This window comes from Diabrotica virgifera, chromosome 5, assembly GCF_917563875.1.
Source record: "Diabrotica virgifera virgifera chromosome 5, PGI_DIABVI_V3a".
Classification (NCBI taxonomy): domain Eukaryota; kingdom Metazoa; phylum Arthropoda; class Insecta; order Coleoptera; family Chrysomelidae; genus Diabrotica; species Diabrotica virgifera.
Genome location: NC_065447.1, coordinates 59,208,596 through 59,230,198, shown reverse-complemented (window position 1 = coordinate 59,230,198; position 21,603 = coordinate 59,208,596). Strand labels below are relative to the sequence as shown.

Sequence of the window (21,603 nt, the reverse complement as noted above, 5' to 3'; positions counted from 1 at the left end):
CGCAGATAGACCGCATTTTCTGGATAGACCACATACTGTAGTGGCACCATTTTAATTCCGATTTATATCATAATGAATCAATGTTGATAAAATTTTGGGAGTAGTCTCTACTTACCTCCTAATTCAAAGTCTACTCTATGCTTATACATGCTTATTATTTTTAGGGGTGGAAACTACCCCTTATTCTCAACATTAAATAAACCTAGTTGTAAAGTAAATCAAAGTACTTTTTACGCTTTAATAGCGTTTTATGAAGTTAAATAATGGTATTTTTTATACTTTTAAGACGTTATTGTTGGTTGGCTAAATAATTTTACCCTTATAAACCACCTACTTCGATACTAAAATATGATGTAAAAAAAGTTATTTTAATCCAATTTAAATCAATTTGATATCGTTATTTTGAGACAATGTTATTTTAGTTTTTTCATTTTTCAACCCTTAAAAACAACCCATATCTTTACAAAATAAAAATAAAAAAAGAATGTGTGTACTTTGTACGCACGTAAGAAGTTATACTTCTTTTATATGATTTCAACGAAATCAATATACTTTAAACAGTTTCTCTACTACTTTCGAAATTTTTTTATTAAAACAATACCAAAAATTAAAAAAATAAAAGAATAAAACACACACAAACACATTGAAAAATGCCACAAATGATTTCTGAACAATAATTGTTACCAAAAATTTTAATTAAATACGTATTTTCTGAAAAAAATTATATAATAATATACTTACAATCATAAAATCTATAAAAAAAATAAAAAATGATATAACTTGCATTGGGCTTGAACCTACTTCCCGTGTATCCCGCCGTACGAGAGTCGAAGCGATTTCAAACCTTTGCGCATGGTACTACATTCCATGTCAAATCACTCAGGCAAAAAATTTGGGATCTCCAATTTGTCTGAAAATTGGTATATAGCTTCTGCGGGACGTAAAAATAAGATATTTAAGGTCAAAAAATCTTCTTCTTCTTTTCTTCTCAAAATGTGATTTTATGCGATTTTACAGCGATTTGGTGTTTATTTAAGCAAATTTGCATTTTCTGTCGTAAAGTATCAATGAAAAACATAATATTTTAATAGAAAGGATTCAAAAATGTCATTATATTGCATTATAACAAGTTATTTTGAATCAAAACAAGTTTTTGATCAAATTTTATGGTGTAAAAAACGTTAAAATACCGTTGAATTATATTACAATACCAAAAAAGTTACATGCAGTAATATCAGACTCAAAAGTATATATTAGTCCAGTCGGGATAGCATTTGACCTTGAATGCCGAGCTGCCCAAAATTTTATTTTTCTGATCTTTAAGGGAGTCAATAGTAGCCTAAATTTAAAATCACGAATGAATTCCTCCGTTACGTTAGCCGCCATCTTGATTTTAAAGGAGAACTTGTTTGGCTCAATATCTGCGCCATTTTTAACTTTTCGACAAAAATGGTAGGAACTGAAATTGTTCCAAATAAATCGTATTTACAATTATTACAATTTCTTTTTAACAATTTTTGTCGTGAGGTCGATATTTTCGAGTTAATTTTACTTACGGTAGACGCCTATATTGTTGACTATAATATTGCATGTAACTTTTTTGGTATTGTAATATAATTCAAATCCTTCTCACCACTTAAAGTCCTATGTTTTATCTATCTGTGGGCAAATTTTCAGCCAAATTGATTATGATGTATTTTGGGAATGGAGAAAAATGTAAAAAACGGTATTTTAACGTTTTCTACACTATAAAATTTGATCAAAAGCTTGTTTTGAATCAAAGTAACTTGTTATAATGCCATATAATGACATTTTTGAGTCCTTTCTATTAAAATATTATGTTTTTCATTGATACTTTACGATAGAAAATGCAAATTTGTATAATACCAAATCACTGTAAAATCGCATAAAATAACATTTTGAGAAAAAACGAAGAAGATTTTTTTACCTTAAATATCTTATTTGTACGTCCCGCAGAAGCTATATACCAATTTTCAGACAAATCGGAGGTCCAAAATTTTTTTTGCTCCAAAATTGAGTTATTTGAAATGGTATACGTATACGTCATGTGGGAATATACACAAACTGAACAACTTTTTGACATTTTGTTTATATGAATTTTTATTAGTTTGATTTTTGTCGAATTAAAATACAACAATATATAGAGTAAGATAACGATACATTAGATGAAAATTTGTAGAAAGTTTGTTCGTAATCAGATTATGTAAATTAAAGCATTGCCTACTAGGGATATAGCATAGCAAGTACTAGGTAAGTACATTATTTTATTTACATTATCCAAATAGGTATAAAGATAATTTTTTATTGGAATACAACTGAAACATTTAGAATTACGTACCTGTGGCTTTTCAAAACTATTTAAAAAGTCACTATAATTATAAATTTGATTTTATTTCTGTCCTCACATATTGAACAATTATTGACAGATCATTTCAACACCCAATCAGAGCCCGTATAAAGACTAATACCAAACTGTCGGTGTGCGCATGTGCGCAGTTCAATATAAATTCACCCTCAATCTCAATCGCGCCTAAAGAAGTATAACTTCAAAAATACATTTGAACATATCCTTTATATTATAAAGTTTATACTTTTTTATTATTTGCAATAAAAATATCTTTTTGAAATTTTGCATCCTTTGCAAAAAATAAAATTTATACTAAAGATATAGTAGATATAGAAATATAGAAAAATGATATAAATTTTTTAGACATAAAGAATCACAGTCATGTCACTAACTTCTAACTTATTCTAATCTACATCACTGTCGCCACTGTCATTCGTTCCTTTTTGGTTTTAACTTCGTTCATTTTAAAGATGGCTTATGTATTTCAAAACCATCTTAAAGGAAATTTGAAGGACTATAAATAAAACCGCATTGATACTTCAGTTGAAAACCTTTAGTTTTTAAAAGGTAAAGGGTTAAAGGGCACAAGAAAGGTGATAGTCGCGCTATCAATCTAACTTAAAGTAGTGATATCTCTTACAGTTTTATGCTACAGTACTGAAAAAATCAAAATTTTTGTTAAAACGAACCCTGCATTTTTGTACTAAATCAATTTTCCGTTTCTCGTCATCGTTTTCGAGTTACACCGAAAAAAAAATACAGATTTTTAAGAAAATTTAAAAATGCGCTTTATAATTTGATATTTTTTTTTTTCAAAAACCATTTTAAACCAATCTAACTTTGTAAGCATAGAAATAACACTAAAATAAAAGATATTGTAGAAGAAAATGATGTACTTAAATATTGGTGAATGCGAGGTTGACTCATTTTTTCTTAAAATGAATGAGTGTTCAATCTTTTTTGCACCGTATCTCACTCAGTTTAAACGCAATCGACATTTAACAGTGCTCATTTTAAAGGTCTTTTCAAGCACTACAAAAAGTGTTCTCAGCATTATACTCGTAAAGTCAATAATTTTTCTGTTATTTCAAATTGAATGCGCCGATTCGAGCATTCGCAAAAAAGCCACCCCCCTATCTCTTTTTGTATTATAACTAGTAGACCGGTACAGTATCGTCGCCCCCGCTAGCGAAATTATTCCGATTCGATTTTTTTGCACAAACTTACTCAAAAAGAGGTCCTTATAACATATCCACAGAATACCGGGCGGTGCCGTGGTCGAAAAATTGTTTAAACAATTTTTTTTAAACAAATTCACAAAAGTAATTTTTTCATTACGAACAAATTTTTTTTCAAGGTCCTGAAGAGATTTTTGTCATTATTTTGTTACAAAGGTGTTATTTTTAATTATTAACAATTAGCGATATTATTAACAATATAGTCCAGGATGTATCGTCGCCCCCGTTAATGAAATTATTGCGATTCCATTTTTTTGCAGAAACTTACTTAAAACGAGGTCCTTATAACATATCTACAGGGTGCCGGGCGGTGCCGTGGTCGAAAAATTGTTTAAACAATTTTTTTTAAACAAATTCACAAAAATATTTTTTTTATTGCGAACGATTTTTTTTTGATAATTTGGGTTATTCTGGGCAAAAAAGGTCTCTTGTGATTTTTCTTTAAAATTGATTGTTATCGAGTTATATGGCAATTTTCGCATTTTTCAAATTTTAAATCGCGTATATAACTCGACAACAATCAATTTTAGAGAAAAAATTACAAGAGACCTTTTTTGCTCACAACGTCCCAAAATATCTAAAAAAAATTTGTTCGAAGTGAAAAAATTATTTTTGTGAATTTGTTTAAAAAAAATTGTTAAACAATTTTTCGACCACGGCACCGCCCGGCACCCTGTGGATATGTTATAAGGACCTCGTTTTGAATAATTTTCTGCAAAAAAATGGAATCGGAATAATTTCACTATCGGGGGTGACGATAAATCCTGGACTATAGGGCTAATGGCTAATAATGAAAAATAACAGCTTTGTAATAAAATAATGACAAAAATCTCTTCAGGACCTTGAAGAAGGGGTTTGAAACTTGATTTGATCACTTTTTGAATTTCATAACAATAATGTTTAATCGAGTTATTCAGCCTTGAAATGGCCATTTTCGTATTTTACAAAGTTTTAATCGCATATAACTCGACAACAGTCAATTTTAGAAAAAAAAGACAAGAGACCTTTTTGGCTTAGAATAAGCCAAATAATCTAAAAAAATTGTTCGAAATGAAAAAATTATTTTTGTGAATTTGTTAAAAAAAATTGTTTAAACAATTTTTCGACCGCGGCACCGCCCGGCACCCTGTGGATGTGTTATAAGAACCTCCTTTTGAGTAAGTTTGATCAAAAAAATCGAATCGGAATAATTTCGCTAGCGGGGGCGACGATACTGCCCGGTCTATAGAAAATTTATGAAGAAATGAATCTCTTTGATTTTTTATAAGCTACAAAATTGTTTCTTACACTTTGTTTCATTAGATGTCCGAAGAGGTGTCATTTTTCAATGAAAATGGCTCAATCACTAATAATTCAAAAAGTATTGAATTTTCAAAAAAAATTATACAACATTTTTGCTTAGAATTAGGCCCTCTAACGGCTTCTGGGGTTCTTTTGAACAAACAAATTTCGGTAGACTTTGTTTCTTCAGCTATTCCCTACTTTCTGTCAAAATATCAAGTAAATTGATGCTTAGGACGGAATTCGAAGTCAAATACCCTCATTGACTGAACTAATTATAGAATTTGGTTACAAAAACGAAATAACTTTGATTGAGTTAGATCTGCCTACTAGAACCAGCACGTCACATAGCTTTTTATTTAATATAATCCGATGATTGGCTTTTATGTACAACAGACAATCTGAAATTATAATTATATAATACATAGGTACAAACATTGTTTATCTGCTGAATGCGATCTCACTGACTTGAAAATCCTGCCCACGCCTCTAATAACATATATATTAGAACGACATATAACAGGTTCTTGAATATTTTAAATCTTGTTTTATGGATGTCAAGATTAGACTGATTCGCGAACGAACAAACAACTATTATTTTTTTTACTTTGAATGCCAAAGTTGATTAAATTAACTGGATCAAAAAATATACCTGAGTAATTGTTTTTAATAATTTTTCTATATTAGTATTTTCTGTTTTTGATAGAAGTTGAGATGGCAATTATAATATCTACGTGACTGTTGGAATGACATAAGGTATTTGTAATTCTATCTCAATAAAATCACACTAATTATTAATAAATAAAGATTAGTGCTTGATAAGAATGAAAACAAAAAAAGGCGAATAGTATTGGGAATCAATTAGTGTAGCCAAAATCGGTCTTGCGTTGTCGCAAGACCAAGACTAAGACCGCCTAATTTTAGCAAGACCAAAACCAAGACTGACCGTGCAAGATTTAAGCAAGAACAAGACTAAGCCTGTGAAACGCTGGTGTCTTGCAGTTAGGACAGGACTGAGTGTCGTTTTAGGGAGCATAGTAGTTCGGGCATATGCTTGCTTAGAGACTCTAGGAGACGTAAGATGATATGTAACAAAAAATTACCGCGATTCAATACTTCGGTCATATAATGAGAGGACCTAAATATCGCTTACTCCGTTTGATCATTCAGGGCAAAATCGAAAGAAAATGCTGGGTTGGAAGAAAACAATTATTGTCCTGGCTGCGTAACATCAGACAATGGACAGGTCGAATGGCCAAGGAATTGTTTCATATAGCTGCCGACCGAGAAACATTTCATCAGCTTGTTAATACATTAGCCAACGCTTGAAAACAGGCACGGCACACAAAGAAGAAGAAAACAATACCATAAACATACACAGCGAATTAAAATATAAGAAAAATTGACACATTTGACACGTACTCAAAGGTCATAATTGCAATGTAAAAATAAAATATTGTGTACATTTTTTCCCAGAAGACGACCTTTTGGCTCTGAAACTAATTGTCCATGAGAATAGGCGCCCTATAATCATAAAATCATCTTCTTGCGTTGTGACGCCGACAGTAATATCGTATCGAAACTTTTTAAAATTATGTCATCTTAGCTGATAGAAATATATTATAATAAAGTTAGCATACCTACTGTTAAGGACACCCACTCAATAATTTAATTTTTTTTCTCATTAGTAAGTAGGGATCTAAATACCACAAATCTTGTCGGCTTTTTGAATTCCCTCTTGTCTTCTTCGCTTCAGCATCCATCTGGCTTGTTACCAGGGAAATGGACCAATAAGTTTTCAATTAAAAATCTTTTAGTAATATTTTTAATATTTTTCAATATTATTAATGTTTCTATTAGGTTGAAAACTTACTTTGCCATTAATGACTTTGTTTTTTGCATAATGACATGTAACATATCCACCAAAAATTGTGGCAGTTTTATTTGTGTACAAATTAATAAGTAGAAATCTGTACTAGATTAGTATGAACTGATTGACATAGATATCTCTCACTCAGAAGTAATTCTGCCACTATTTTGCCATTTATAAAATCTGATTAAATACATGAGTAGTAGATATCTAACCTACAGCTGTTGAAGAAAGTGCCGGTATTTTACAGCAAAATTTTGTGTCTTGTGCATTTATTTTTGGTAAGTATTAAGAACGTTGCTTAAAGTTTACGTTAAAGAAATAAATCCTTTCGATTATTTGAAATTTACTGGAAAACACTACTCTGGGCTTGCACCGCAAATATTAGTGCACGGGGCAAGTTCGGAGCATCTAGCGGGGTAAGACCGGACTTGTGCTTTTTCAGTCAATTTTAAAGATTTTTTTTGTACTTTTTATGGTTTCTTGCTCAAATTATTTACTTATAACCTTTTTTAGATCAAAAAAGGTTAGATATTATATTAGAAAAATGAACCGAAGAGCGTAATCAGCAGAAACAATTAAAGGAGCATTGATAGAAATTCGGACAGGCGCATAAATGCCATGCAAAAAACCATTCTTTATATTTAAATGTATAACTTTTAAACTAAGCAACTTATTTTAATCTGGCAAAAAGCATTTCATAAATGACGGATTAGTAATTCCGATTTTGTCCCATATCATAGGAAGATAAATTTTATTGAGTTTTAAATAGCTGTTTACGAACTTGCCCCATTCATGGGACACGTAACGTATTAATGTTACTTCACGTTGATACCAAGAAAATGTTAAATATTTGAAATATAATTTACAAAAATATTATTAAAATCAAACTTAACGAAAACCGATCCGAACTTACCCCACTCCACCTTATTAACTAAACTCAGTTCCTCTTTTCTATTACTCGTCCCACCTTAAGGCTTTCTTTGCCCCAAATTTTTAATCCTAGCACTATACGTTAAATATATGGAAAATAGATTGGTCAAGTTTTACTTGTATAGGTATCGATTATTAAAAAATGAAAGTAATTTACATAGTAGTTTTGTGAGATATCATTCCACAAACTTGTTTACAATATGTGGTAAAAGTTAAAATGTTCCTCAAGAGTTTAACATAAACTTTTTTAAAGATAACATGTTGTGGGTAGTTCGCCCACTAAAAAACAAAAATACATAACTAAAAAATACAGCTTGGCGTCACACGGATATGGCAATAAACTTGTCTAGCTATAAATATTACGTCAAAGTGACATTCCCCTTTTAAAAATCTTATCTATTATTTTTAAACATGAGAAACGCTAGTGATATTTTTTGCCTAAATGAAGATTTAACAGATGGAAGACAGATATTTTCAATAAACGGGTACTCTCCCATGAAGTTAAAAAGGCGCCCTAGATCTTCACAAAGTAATGGCTTTGTATACGGCTCCTCAAAGCCCATTAACAACTTTGAAGTAGGAGACAAAGTTATGGAAAAACAGGATTTAGAGAAATTGAATGGATCAGATGAAGGTACAGAGCAAGATGTTGATGTAGTCGATAATTTCAACGAACTCAATTTAAAAGAAGACATTGATGAAATGGACGAACTATCAGCTAGGCACGAAATGGGTGATGAAACTATCGTCCAATCTTCAAGAAGTGTTCCTATTACTCCTATAGATACCAGAGAATTTAATATTATTTCAGGAAGAAGCACTGCAAGCACAGTAAGAAAAAGCATTAACAGTGGAAAGAAGCAATCGTCAAGAGGAAAACCATCAACGTCATCTGAAGGTGTTTTATGCTCTACGAGTAGTATGCTACGCAACCCTATAACTGGTGTTGGGATGGAAACAACCAAATATAGAAAGGCTAAAAAGGGTATGGGAAGTAAAAATCAGAAGTGGGTTTGGTAAATGAATGTTATCATTTATTCTGTAAAGTTTTTATTTTATTTTTATTTATAATTATATTGTTCGTCTTCCAAAGATTATAAAACTGGGATGGCACAAATAAATGTATCTAATGTATCTAAACAATTTTTGTTGTTAATTTCTATACTTAGACATCTTATAAAGTAGTAGTGTATATGTCACAAAATAATGGCCTTGTATGCGGCTCCTCAAAATCCATTAACCACTTTGAAGAAGGAGACAAAGTTATGGAACGACAGCATTTAGAGAAATTAAATGGATCAGATGAAGGTACAAAGCAATATGTTGATGTAGTCGATAATTTTAACGAACTCAATTTCTTCTTCTTCTTCTTTTTGTATAGACATGACTGTCTGTTTTTTCAATGTGCCTCTAGTAAGTTGTCGTTCCATTGTTTTCGTGGTCTTCCCACTGATCGTCTTCCTATTGGGGAACCGTCTCTCGCTATCCTGACTATCCTATTTGTTGTCATTCGGCTTATGTGGTCATTCCATTCTATTCTTTTGTTTCTTACCCAGTTATTAATGTTATACACCTTGCATTTCCGTCGTATATCTGTACTTCTAGCTCTGTCCCATAGAGTCTTACCATCGATTTTTCGAAGGGTTTTCATCTCCGCTATTTCGAGCAATCTTTTTGTCCTCTCTGTGTCGGGTCGTGTTTCTGCCGCGTATGTCATTATTGGTCTGATGACTGTTTTGTAAATTCTGCCTTTCATTTCTGTTCCGATATTTTTATTTCTCCATATTGTGTCATTCAGGCAACCTGCGGCTCTGTTTGCTCTATTCACTTGATCTTCCACTTCTGTTTCGAGCCTTCCATAGCTAGATAGTGTGATGCCTAGGTATTTCCATCACTTGTTCTATTATCTGACCTTTCAGCTCCAATTTACATCTTATTGGATCTGCTGTTATAACCATGCATTTTGTCTTTTGTGAGGAAATTATCATGTTAAATTTTCTGGCGATTATGTTGAATTGGTGCAGCATACGTTGTAAATCATCTTCACTTTGAGAGTCGCATCGTCCGCATAGCATTTTTAAGTTGTTTTTCTCCCATTTGTTATCCTTTTTTAGTTCTTACTTTTTTTTATTATTTCGTCCATGATCAGGTTAAACAATAAAGGACTCAAGGAATCCCCCTGTCTTATCCCATTGCCGGCTTCAATTGGGTCAGTTAATTCATCGTCCACTTTTACTTTTATTGTGTTGTTTTGGTAGATGTTTTCGATCGTTTTAATTATTCCTAGAGGTACCTCTCTCGATTATAACAAATGGATAACGTCCTTTAATGTGACCCTGTCAAATGCTTTCGTAAGGTCCACGAAACATAAATATGCCGGTTTGTTGTATTCCAACGATTTCTCTTGAACTTGCCTCATTATAAATATAGCGTCAGTGCATGACCTTCCCGACCTAAAACCTTGTTGTTCTTCTGCCAATGTTATAGTTTCATTCAATTTGTTTGTTATCACTTTGGTTGTTAATTTTAATGTTGTGTTTGATAAGTTAATTTCTCTGTAATTCTCTGGGTCCGATTTGTCTCCTTTTTTGAAGAGAGGTATTAGGATGCTTGATCTCCATTCTTGTGGTATTCTGTTTTGTTCTATTATTTTCTGTATTAGTTTTGATAGTTGTTTAGTTAGATCTTGTCCTCCGTAGGAGTTCGTTCGATATTCTAGATAGTTGTTTAGTTAGATCTTGTCCTCCGTAGGAGTTCGTTCGATATTCTGTCCTCTCCCGGAGATTTTCTATTTTTTAATTTTCTTAATGCTTCCTTTACCTCTCCCTCCTCGATGTTTATTTCTTCGTTTGTTGTAACTTCAGGTGTTGGTGGTTCATTATCGTCGCCTTTAGCAAATAGAGATCGGAAGTAGTCTGCCCATGTTTCCTTCTGAATGTGTTTCGCTTTTATTAATTCGTTCATTTCCTTTCTTTGCCCTCTGACCATTCTCCATATTTCTGTTTGTGTTTCGTAGAAGTCGTGTTCCATCTGTTTTGAGAAACTCTGCGAGTGCTTCCTTTTTATTTGCCTCATAAAGTATTCGTTTCGTTTTCTTCTTTAATATGTGAGTATTCGTTACTTTTCTCTCTCCAAGTGAGTCTGTTGCAGCGTTGGTTATCTTTTGCCAGCTTTCGTCGACGTTATCGTTTTCTAATATTCCATTCTCAGCAATCTTCTCTGATTTTCTTTTCCTGAGGCATCTTACGTCGATTATTTTTGATGGATGTATATCTCTGTTGGTTACAGTTACAACATATAATCATAGATCTTTGTCCACGGGTGTTATTGAATGTATATTTGTGTTGGTCTTTGTGGTCAACGAACTCAATTTAAAAGAAGAAATTGATGAAATGGAAGGAAGGAATCAAATGGAGGAACTATCAGCTAGGCACGAAATGGGTGATGAAACTAACGTCCAATCTTCAAGAAGTGTTCATGTTACTCCTATAGATACCAGAGAATTTAATATTATTTCAGGAAGGAGCACTGGAAGCACAGCCAGAAAAAGCATTAATAGTGGAAAGAAGAAATCGTCAAGAGGAAAGCCACCAACGTCATCTGAAGGTGTTTTGTGCTCTACTAGTAGTATGCTACGTAACCCCATAACTGGTGTTGGGATAGAAACAACCCAGTATAGAAAGGCTAAAAAGGGCATATGAAGTAAAAATCAGAAGTGGGTTTGGTAAATGTATGTTATCATTTATTCTGTAAAGTTTTTATTTTATTTTTATTTATAATTATATTGTACGTTTTCCAAAGATTATAAAACTGGGATGGCACAAATAAATGTATCTAAACAATCTTTGTTGTTAATTGCTAGGCTTAGACATCTAAGGGCGAGACCCTTTTGAAGATCTAGTGTCTAGTTTTGAAGAACTATGTCCGATCTGGTTTCTTGCCACTTTTTATATAATTTTCCCTTGTCTTTTATTTTTCCTTGTACTTCATTTGACCACCACCAAGTCTCTTTATCCTCAAACTTCTTTCCTGACGTTTTCCCAAGTATTTCAATAGCCGTCTCTCTAATAATATTGGCCATTTCTCTCCAAATTGTGTTAGGGCTTCCTTTCATGTTCCAACATATTTTTTCTACTATTCTTTCCCTGAATAGACCTCTTTCTCATCTTTTAGCATCCACTACGGCGTTGCTCATGCGACAATGCTGTTGCTAATTCAGGCATGTCATCTCCAGCTTGATTTCTAGTTCCAAAGCCTAATTCCCCATGTATTGTTTCATATCCTGTTTTGGCTTGGCCCACATGTGCATTGAAATCACATCCTATTATAACTTTCTCCTCTGCTGGAATATCACTCAGTACGTCTCTTAATTGGTCATAGAAAGCTCTTCTTTCATTCTCACCCAGACCTGTTTGAGGAGCATACACACACACACAACATTCAATACCTCTTTATCAATTACAAATTTTACTGACATCATTCTATCACTCGTTCTTACAACTTCTACTACGTTATCTTTCATTTCAGTATCAGCAAATATACCAACTCCATTTCTAGTGTTACTACTCCCTACATACCACAATTTGTATCCTTCACCTAGTTCTTTCGCTCTTTGTCGTATTGTATGTGGTTATGTAAAAAAACAATGTTATTAGCATTTATTTATAAATTATGGCACAAATAAGGTTTTTTTGCAATTATTATCTCTGTCAATTTATTTTTGTATTCTCTCTGAGACTCTCAAAATTAAAGAAATCGACGTCTAACCTAATAAGTTCATTAAGTAGCTTGTAAAGATCGTCTAGTTTGTAGAGAGATCAGATGATCCATATCGCACACACTTTCATATCCAGATAAACCTTTTTCCTCGCATATTTATCGTCGTTTGATGAATCAAGTTCTTTTCTTTGTGCTATTTTCACAGTTTTTTTGTTCTAAAGTAAGGTTGGTAAACCTGCGCCCAACCTTCCTTCTTTATATGGACTTTGGACCGGCAATGGTGCTTGTCGAACTATTTAATCTACCTAGCTTACATGGCAGGCGGGTAATATAATTGGTTGTTGAATAACAGTATCGAATAAAAATTCAGCGTTGTCTTAGAGCAGGGCATTATCCTATTCCACTGATCGGTATTTCAATTACCAAAATGTTCAAGAACTACTTTACATATCCAAATTAGGTTCGTTCGCAAACGCGACAACAAAATTAAGACAAGAACTCTAACATGTTTCGTCAACAAGCATTCCGTAGAGTACGGATGTTTTTGTAGGGATTAAAAGAAAGATAAACATTTTTTTTTGATAAGTATGGATTAAATATTATCGAACTTATGATATGACAAACAAAAATTTATATGTAGGAAGACATGTAATTGTTTTAACCCACATATAATTGATTAAGTCAACAATAAATTTGATATTTTTTTTGTTTAAGTGGGAGATATGTCTAAGATACAATGTATTTTTAATCGAATGAGAAATGTTTTTATGTTTGTAAATAAATTGAAAAATGGTATAACATACAAAATAATTAATTAGTGATATGTATAGTGTAACTGTTATTATTTGATATAACAAAATATACTGAGTGGTAAAAAAATGCAACACATAGAAGAAAAAATATTTTTTCTACGAGCGTGCAAAAATGTCTACTTTCGCGCACGCATCTTAGTTTAGAAAGTTTCACTTTTCCGCACGCGTGTTACTTTTCCGCACGCGGTTTTTACTTTTCCGCACGCGTGTTAATTTAGATATGTTAATATGGCCTTAAAGTAATTATAATACATGCAATAAACTAATATTTAGATATTATTTACTAATTTATTTCAAATATATCTTATTGTGTTCCTGTTTCAATGAAATTAACGCGACAATTCGATGAAATAAAATTATTTTGACATAATATTCGAAAGTCAAATCGGTAGACAATAACAGTCGTTTTGAATCATCGTCATGGAAACCAAGATCGTCGTCATGCTAACTAATTATATTGAAAGTTTGATTTTGACAACCTTGTCAAAGAATTAATTTGTGTATGTATTTTCATATTAATTAAATTAATTGATTAAGATTTGGTAATTTTTTAAAGACTCTTAGAAAAAATATTGTTCCTAACTCTTGCAGAAAGTCTCTTTTCCGCACTCGACTGCTTGCCGAACTCCCGCTTCGCGTCGGTCGGCAAACTGCAGTCGCGTGCCGAAAAGAATGACTTTCTGCACTTGTTAGGAAAATAACTATTTTTAAAACAAAATCAATGGGAAAATCCCAGGCCATTAATTTTCTTTCTATCTATTACCAGACTTAACGACTAATTCAACTTTGGTATCTTTCGTAAACCAACCCAAACCGACCACGTCATTCATTTTTCTTCCAATCACCCTCTATCATACAAATTAGCTGCTTTTAGAAGTTTCATACATAGCCTATTTTCCATACGTATGTCAAATGACCCTTTCAATAAAGAACTTAAGGCCATAGGTACATAATTCGCAAATATTTTACGACTATCCCTACCTTTTCTGTCTTTACATGACAAATTACGTGTAGTAAAATTCACACTGGTATGGATATGTAAATATTACTAGAATGTCATTCTACTTAACAATGTCATAACTAACTTAAAGAGATGGCTTTTGAATGTTCTTGGATAACTCTTATTTTTTGTATAATTGCAAATTATTAATTCAATGAATAAATGTGACAATTTTTTCATTAACTATGTATTCAGTGATTGTAATAATTTATATGTACCTACAAGAAAAACTAATAATCGATCGAGAAAAGAGGAAAAGTGTTAAAGTGATTTTTTAATAATATATTGTTACTATGGAACGCTTACAATTTTGAACGTCTTTAACAACAAAATACTTGGATCACAGAATATATCTTGATGTATTCTCTGCTCCTATCTTTCATAAATAATACACAATAAATAACTTTTTATAAAGTTCACGTCTTAAATCAATTATTTATCAAATACACTATACTTATATCAACATTATTTAATCAACAACTCAAAATATTCCCGATTCATGTCAAATATTTAAAATTGTCACTGATTGTCAGTGTCTGACTGACAATATGCTAACAATATTCTATTCGACTGCGTGCGTTGTATGACAAAGATAGATTTGGAAAATATTACGACGGACATTGTGTTTATTTTTTTCGAATCCTGAAAAAACCAATAAATATTTTTGAAAAATCTAAACGCAGAATGAAAGACTAAATTATTACCGAGGGCCGAAAGTCCCTTAGATTAAATAAAAAGTTTATTTTGAATGAGATATTTGAAATTAAAAATAACACTAAATTTTCTGTTAGATTTTCATCCCTGTAACTTATTACAATAAACATTATAGAAGTTCTCAGGGACTTTCGACCCTCGCTAATAACGTAATCTTTCATTCTACGTTTAAATTTTTCAAAAATACGTATTACTTTTCTCAGAATTCGAAAAAAATGAATCCCCATTTGAATAGCATTGCAACCAAAAATACGTACCCATCCTCTTAACATCATTTAACAAATAGCTGTCAACAATGGTTATGATCCCTTTATAATAGACAAACTCATCCGTAAACGAGAATCTAGATTGCTACAAAACCCTGCTTATCGTCACTTATCGCCAGGCTTCTTCTTCCTCCCCAATTTATAGGTCACTACCATATCACAACCCCACCCTATCTGAAAAGATTAAACGCATTATATCCAACCCTTCTGAAAACATACAGAAGTAGACAACAATGACCTATATTAGAACCGTACAGACCGACATACGGTATGTCACATACCAAGTAGTGAGGCTAATTATACCGAATTCCACACTATTTAATAAATTATTTATCAAATACTTATTAATGTGGTACCTAATAACAAAACCTGTCTGTTACAGACAACGAGAATATCGCAAAAAAGAAGACAATATATAATCGAAAGTACCCAGGCGGTACCTTTGACCATATATCTACTAGAAACTACAAGTGATATAGTTATAAAATAGTTCATGTCTCTCTAAGAGGAATATGCATGTCATTTTTGGGAGAATATTCCAAAATATTTTGTTTGCGTTTTCTCAGAAAATTTTTGTTTAGGGTCTCATTATTTTATGAGCTCTCAGAGTATTTTTTAATCTGTCTACATTTTCTGATTATAATACACCACCTTGAGAATCAAGCTTACTAGTGCGAAAATATAACGGTTGACCATATCTTGAGGAAGTAGCTATATATAAGTCAGTAGTTTAGTGCAATTATCTAGGTAGGCTCATGATTTACGGAGATTTACCATTAAAGGTATCTAAAGATGCTATTAAAATAACTTTGGTATCGAGACGGCTATCAAATGAAACGGAATTACTTCATTACTATCAATTAACACATAGAAATCTTGGGACAGAAACGTGATACCTATATTTATAAATAATTACGAGAAAAGTAAGCAAAATATACATTTTTTATTTATATTATATTGCAATAGCTATTTATTTTGTAAGGTGTCTACCAATGGTTTAAAATGAAGAAGTTCTCACGAGATTGTAGGTAGTTTAACATTGGTGATTAATCCAATATCAGATGTCAAATATACACTGCAGTGCAAGATTAACCGGACACTCAGATTTTTCCTAAAAATTGGCGATTGGTAATTAAAAAAGTTTAAGATGTATTGAGTATAATTTAATAATCAACAAAATTTAAAAGTCACATTTATTACAACTCAAGAATGTTACACAGAAAAAAGAACACAGTTTTTTAATTTAAACATTTTTTTATGAAAAAAGGGTAGGGTTAGTAGGCTGTATTAGCTCCACGAGTAGAAGTCTGCCTGAGGAATTTGCTTCCATTTGGCACGAACTGCTTGCTTCAAATCATTCATGGTTTCAAACTCACCATGGTTACCTCGAATACGTCGTCCCAGAATATCCCATGCATGCTCTATTGGATTTAAGAGGAAACACTAGCGATCAACAGGTAGCAAAAACGCGTTCCAAGATTGCGGCTGTAATTCTGAATATTTTTGAAGATATTCTTCTTTAGCGGCGAATCGATTGAGGGTAAAATTGTACATAGATCTGCGCGCCTGCGCACACTGACAGTATGTAGTTTTGACAGTATGTAGTTCATTGCTAATCTTTCAAGATAGGTATGTATGTATCTGTAACCGTGCAAATAAGTCATTAAAAGAATATATTAGTGTTTTTAGGAAATGTATTATTTATTATAATTCTTGTGTTTTCGGATTTGTGTTTCCCTGTAGTAAAATAATAAAATATTATGTAAGCATAACATTTTTACACTATATGTCGCCGTGTTGTGTAATTATATCCGAAACTTACATGTCAATTCCTAGGGCCTCGCTGGAGTAGTGGGAAATACGTTAGCACTGAGATTGGAATGACGCGGGTTCAATTCCTGGGCGATTTATATATATTTTTTTTATTTCTGGTTGTTTTAATAAAAATTTTTTGAAAGTGGTAGATAAAAAAGTTAGTTTGATTTTTAAATAAAATACAAATAACCTTTTAAGTATATTTGTTATGGCGAGCACGCCACTGTGTGTGTTTATATTTCAATATTTAGACTACGTGACATGATAAACACCAACGCTTGTAATTTCGCGGTGTCAGCGAAATGTTCATGGACTATGAAAGGTTTTAAGAAATATGTAGTTTGTATTCATTAATTTAGGCAGTATCGTTTTGTATCTCTAACTGTTAACATCTCAATAAATTTGTGCATTTCCTTCAGTAGTTACGTTACTCAATTCTCCAACGAACACACCACATTTTATAAAGAATAAGACTGGCGCAGTTAGTAGAAATTTCCAATTAGAAAAAGTAAAGCCTTTTTTCTAATCGATTTTAATCGTTAATTGGGAAATTGGAGAATTAGTGACTTAGTAGTTGAGTTCCGTGTGTAAAGCCACAAAGCAATTCGGAAGTTCTGGAGAGGCGCAACTAGTAACTTCGTGAAATCTTCTCAACCACCAGCTTCAGTGAAAAGCCACTCGACCCTGGAAACGGTGAAGCATTTCCACAGAAGAAGCAACTACATACAGTTTAGAATTTCGACCAGTTCCAGTGTACAGCCACTTGATCCAGAAGGTACAACGTTCTCCACCCGTTCTCTTCCCGTTCCAGTGTAAATCCACCTGATCTGAGACGCTACAACGTTCTCGACCCGTTCCGGTGTAAGGCCACGTTCTCACGGAAGTACTTGAGGTTAGTCGAATTATATTAATTTTGTATTTGTTTTCATTTTTTTATTTACTCTGTTTCGCTATTTTCAAACTTTCAAGATATCATATCTAGTATTTGCATTTTTTTTATTTTTTTATTTGTTTAACTTATTTTTTGTTAATATAATGGCAACTAACGACGTAACAGCAAATACGTCCATAATTTCCGCCAACACTTCTAATAATTATATTAATAGTGACAAAGCTATCAAGCTTAAAAATGTTTTTGATGGGTCTTCTTCAAAATTACACTATTTTATAGATTCTGTTGATTTCATTTTTGCAAAATTTGACCCAGCGGATTTACAAATTTTTCCTTTTATTGTAAAAAGCAGGTTAGAGGGAAAGGCTCTTGATTTCATTGGCTCGAAAGAATTTTCGACATGGCAAGAGATAAAAAATGCTCTCCTTTCTCAGTTTGGTGAAAATTTGGATTTGCAGTGTCTAAATTTTGAGTTATGCCATTTTAAGCAACGTTCTAATGAAAAACCGGTAAATTTCGTTGATAGAATTGAAAAACAATTGATAAGAATCAGTAAAGTTATCAAATACGATTCAAGTTTGAACAATGTTGAAAAAAAATGTTTAAATAATTTTCACAGTAAGACTGCAATTCTGACCGCTATTACGGGCATAAAAGAACCTTTGTGTCAAATGCTTCGTTCTTTAAATCCCAGTTCGTTGATTCAAATTAAGCAAATTTTAAACGATTATGAAAACCAACAATATTTCAAACAAACAAATGACAATTTTTCTAAATTAAATATAAATAATGACAATACAATTTCTTCAAGTAATGCAGGTACGCAAAAAACATTTTCTGCGCCCGGTTCAACAAATCAATCGATAAATCCAAATCCACCAATTAAATTAACCATTCCAAAGTGCACTTTTTGCCATAAATATGGACATAAAGCAGAAAAATGTTATCGTAAACCACAATCTCACAATGTTGTTCATAATACCTATTGCGACAACGACAGTTCAGAAAACGAAAAAGACATAGAAATCGAAGTTGATCAGGATTTTTTAGAGCAAATTCCGCTGACAACTTTACAATTTACCAAGTAGCAAATAAACCGCTTCTTTACGCGCATATTAAAAATTTAAATTTAAAGTTATTAATCGATTCAGGGGCAGCTATATCAATATTGAAACCAAGTAAAATTTTAGACTCTTATCAGTTTAATCATGAAAATTTTAAAATATTTGGTATTAGTAACGAACCAATTCAAGTTACAAAGAGCGTAAACTTTAAATTATTTTCGAGTGTTGAAAAATTCTATATAGTAGACATAAATTCACCTTTTGATGGAATACTTGGTTATGATTTTTTAGAAAAGAATAAATGTGTTATTGACTTTGGTTTGAATACTTTATTTGCTAATCATGAGGAAATCCCATTGTTTTCGTCTGATCGGGAACATAATATATTTAGTCTAAATAATATACACGAAAATCAAGTCCGAAGTAATGTTATCGACTCAACTGAAAAAATTGATACTATTATAAGTAAACTAAAATTAGACCATCTTGATGAAAGATTACAAACTAAGATAAAAGATATTAATGTGAAGTTCCAAAATATATTCTCGTTACCTAACGAACATCTAACTTTTAGCAGTCGAATAAAACATAATATCCGTACTAACCCTGAAAATGCCAGTCCGATTTATACTAGAAATTATCGGCACCCTCACGTTCATAAAAAAGAGGTCAATAAACAAATAACAAAATTATTAGAGCAGGGAATAATTCGCGATTCTGTCAGTCCTTGGAATTCGCCATTTTTTATTGTCCCCAAAAAACCTGACGAAAATAATGTTCAAAAATGGAGGATAGTAATTGATTTTAGAAAATTAAATCTTATCACGGTTGACGATAGATTTCCTATCCCGAATATTAGCGATATTTTCGACCTTCTCCATACCTCTAAATTTTTTTCTACAATCGATCTGGCGTCGGGTTTTCACCAAATTCCCATGAATCCCGAAGATATCGAAAAAACAGCTTTTTCCACAGAAAACGGGCACTTTGAATTTACTAGAATGCCGTTTGGGCTTAAAAACGCTCCTAGTACCTTTGCTAGAGTGATGAATGACATATTTCGAGAGCACATAGGCAAAACATGTTTCATTTATATGGACGATATTTTAATTTTTAGTAATACAGTCGAAGATCATCTTAAAAATATCGAAATAATTTTTGAATTAATACAAAAAAATAATTTAAAGATCGAACCTGATAAATGTAAGTTTTTAACGGATGAAATAACTTTCTTAGGTCATTTATTGACACCGGAAGGTATTAAACCAGACCCGAAAAAGATTCAAGCTACATATTTTAGATTTTCCAGTCCCGCAAAATCAAACTGAATGTAAATCATTTCTCGGCTTATTTGGCTATTATAGGAAATTTGTAAATAATTTTGCTGATTTAACTAAACCTCTAACGGGTTTGTTGAAAAAAAAATATAAAGTTTCATGTTACACCCGAAGTAGTGGAATGCTTTGACAAATGTAAACAATTTTTGACCTCGGAAAAAATTCTGGTTTATCCTAATTTCTTTAAGGAATTTATTTTGACGACCGATGCATCGAATGTCGCTGTCGGTGCGGTTTTGTCACAGATGTCCGATAACGGTGAGGATCGACCTATCGCTTTTGCATCGAGAACATTAAATGAAACTGAAATGAAATATTCCACTACAGAAAAGGAATTACTGTCTGTTGTACACTTTACAAATTACTTCCGTCCATATCTATTTGGAGTTAAATTTCGATTAGTCACAGACCATAGACCACTTATATGGCTTTTAAATTTAAAAGATCCTAATTCTAAATTATCACGATGGAGACTGAAATTAAGTGAATATAATTTTGATATTCAGCATATTTCGGGCAAAGCAAACAGAGTTGCAGACGCTCTGTCAAGAATTCGATTAAACCATGTGCATCAAAAACAAAATGAATATACCGAATTTGAGAATGTTAAAACTAACTTAGTTTTAAATAATTTTTCCTACTCTAATGAGCAAATCTTAGACGTTAACAATAAGAGTATTTTATATCTATACGATGAGAATGACAGAAATATAAATCATTTCGAAACTATCAATGATAATTTTCCCACAGTTGGTGACTCGGATTTTGAAAAAATTTTAAAGTTATATATCGAAAATCGTAGTAGAGCGATTAATATAGTTAAAATTAAGCCACACCATTGCCTTGAGAATTTTAATACTTTGAAAAAACTAGTATTAGTCCGAAATAAAACTTATAGCATACCTTATTTTGAAAGCAATATTTATTATAAAATGCTCAGTTTCCTTTATCCAGACGTTAACTTTGTAATTTGTAAAAATATCGTTACTATGCCGCCTGTAGAAGATAGGCAAAGGATAATTTTCGAATATCACAACGACCCGAGTAATTATCACAAAGGAATTAATGAAACTGCAGACAAAATTCGACAACTTTATAAATGGAAAAATATGTATAGAGAAATAACCGAATTTATTACTTTATGCCCTACTTGTCAACTCTCAAAATTTGATCGTAGGAATCGTACGGTTTAAATGTAAGGCATTCTCCGGAGAAACCATTTGAGGCTTTATCTGTAGACCTGTTCTTTTTTGATAAACAGAAAATGCTCACCGTTATAGATAATCTAACAAAA

At 32.1% G+C, this 21,603-nt stretch overlaps 2 protein-coding genes across 4 annotated transcripts in view; both read left to right on the top strand.

The window, feature by feature from the left end:
* The window catches only part of LOC114331029 (uncharacterized), a 443,107-nt gene that overhangs the window by 276,939 nt on the left and 144,565 nt on the right, over positions 1-21,603 (top strand). The gene's annotated exons all lie outside the window — the stretch shown is intronic.
* Positions 8,042-8,833, top strand: LOC114331045 (uncharacterized). Its single transcript, XM_028280520.2, has one exon. The coding sequence runs from the start codon at positions 8,102-8,104 to the stop codon at positions 8,708-8,710; it is 609 nt and encodes a 202-aa protein (XP_028136321.2). The 5' UTR covers positions 8,042-8,101; the 3' UTR covers positions 8,711-8,833.

What these genes read in the sequence shown, in the direction of transcription:
- LOC114331045 (XM_028280520.2), top strand. Translation starts at nt 8,102, where the DNA reads ATGAGAAACGCTAGTGATATTTTTTGCCTAAATGAAGATTTAACAGAT.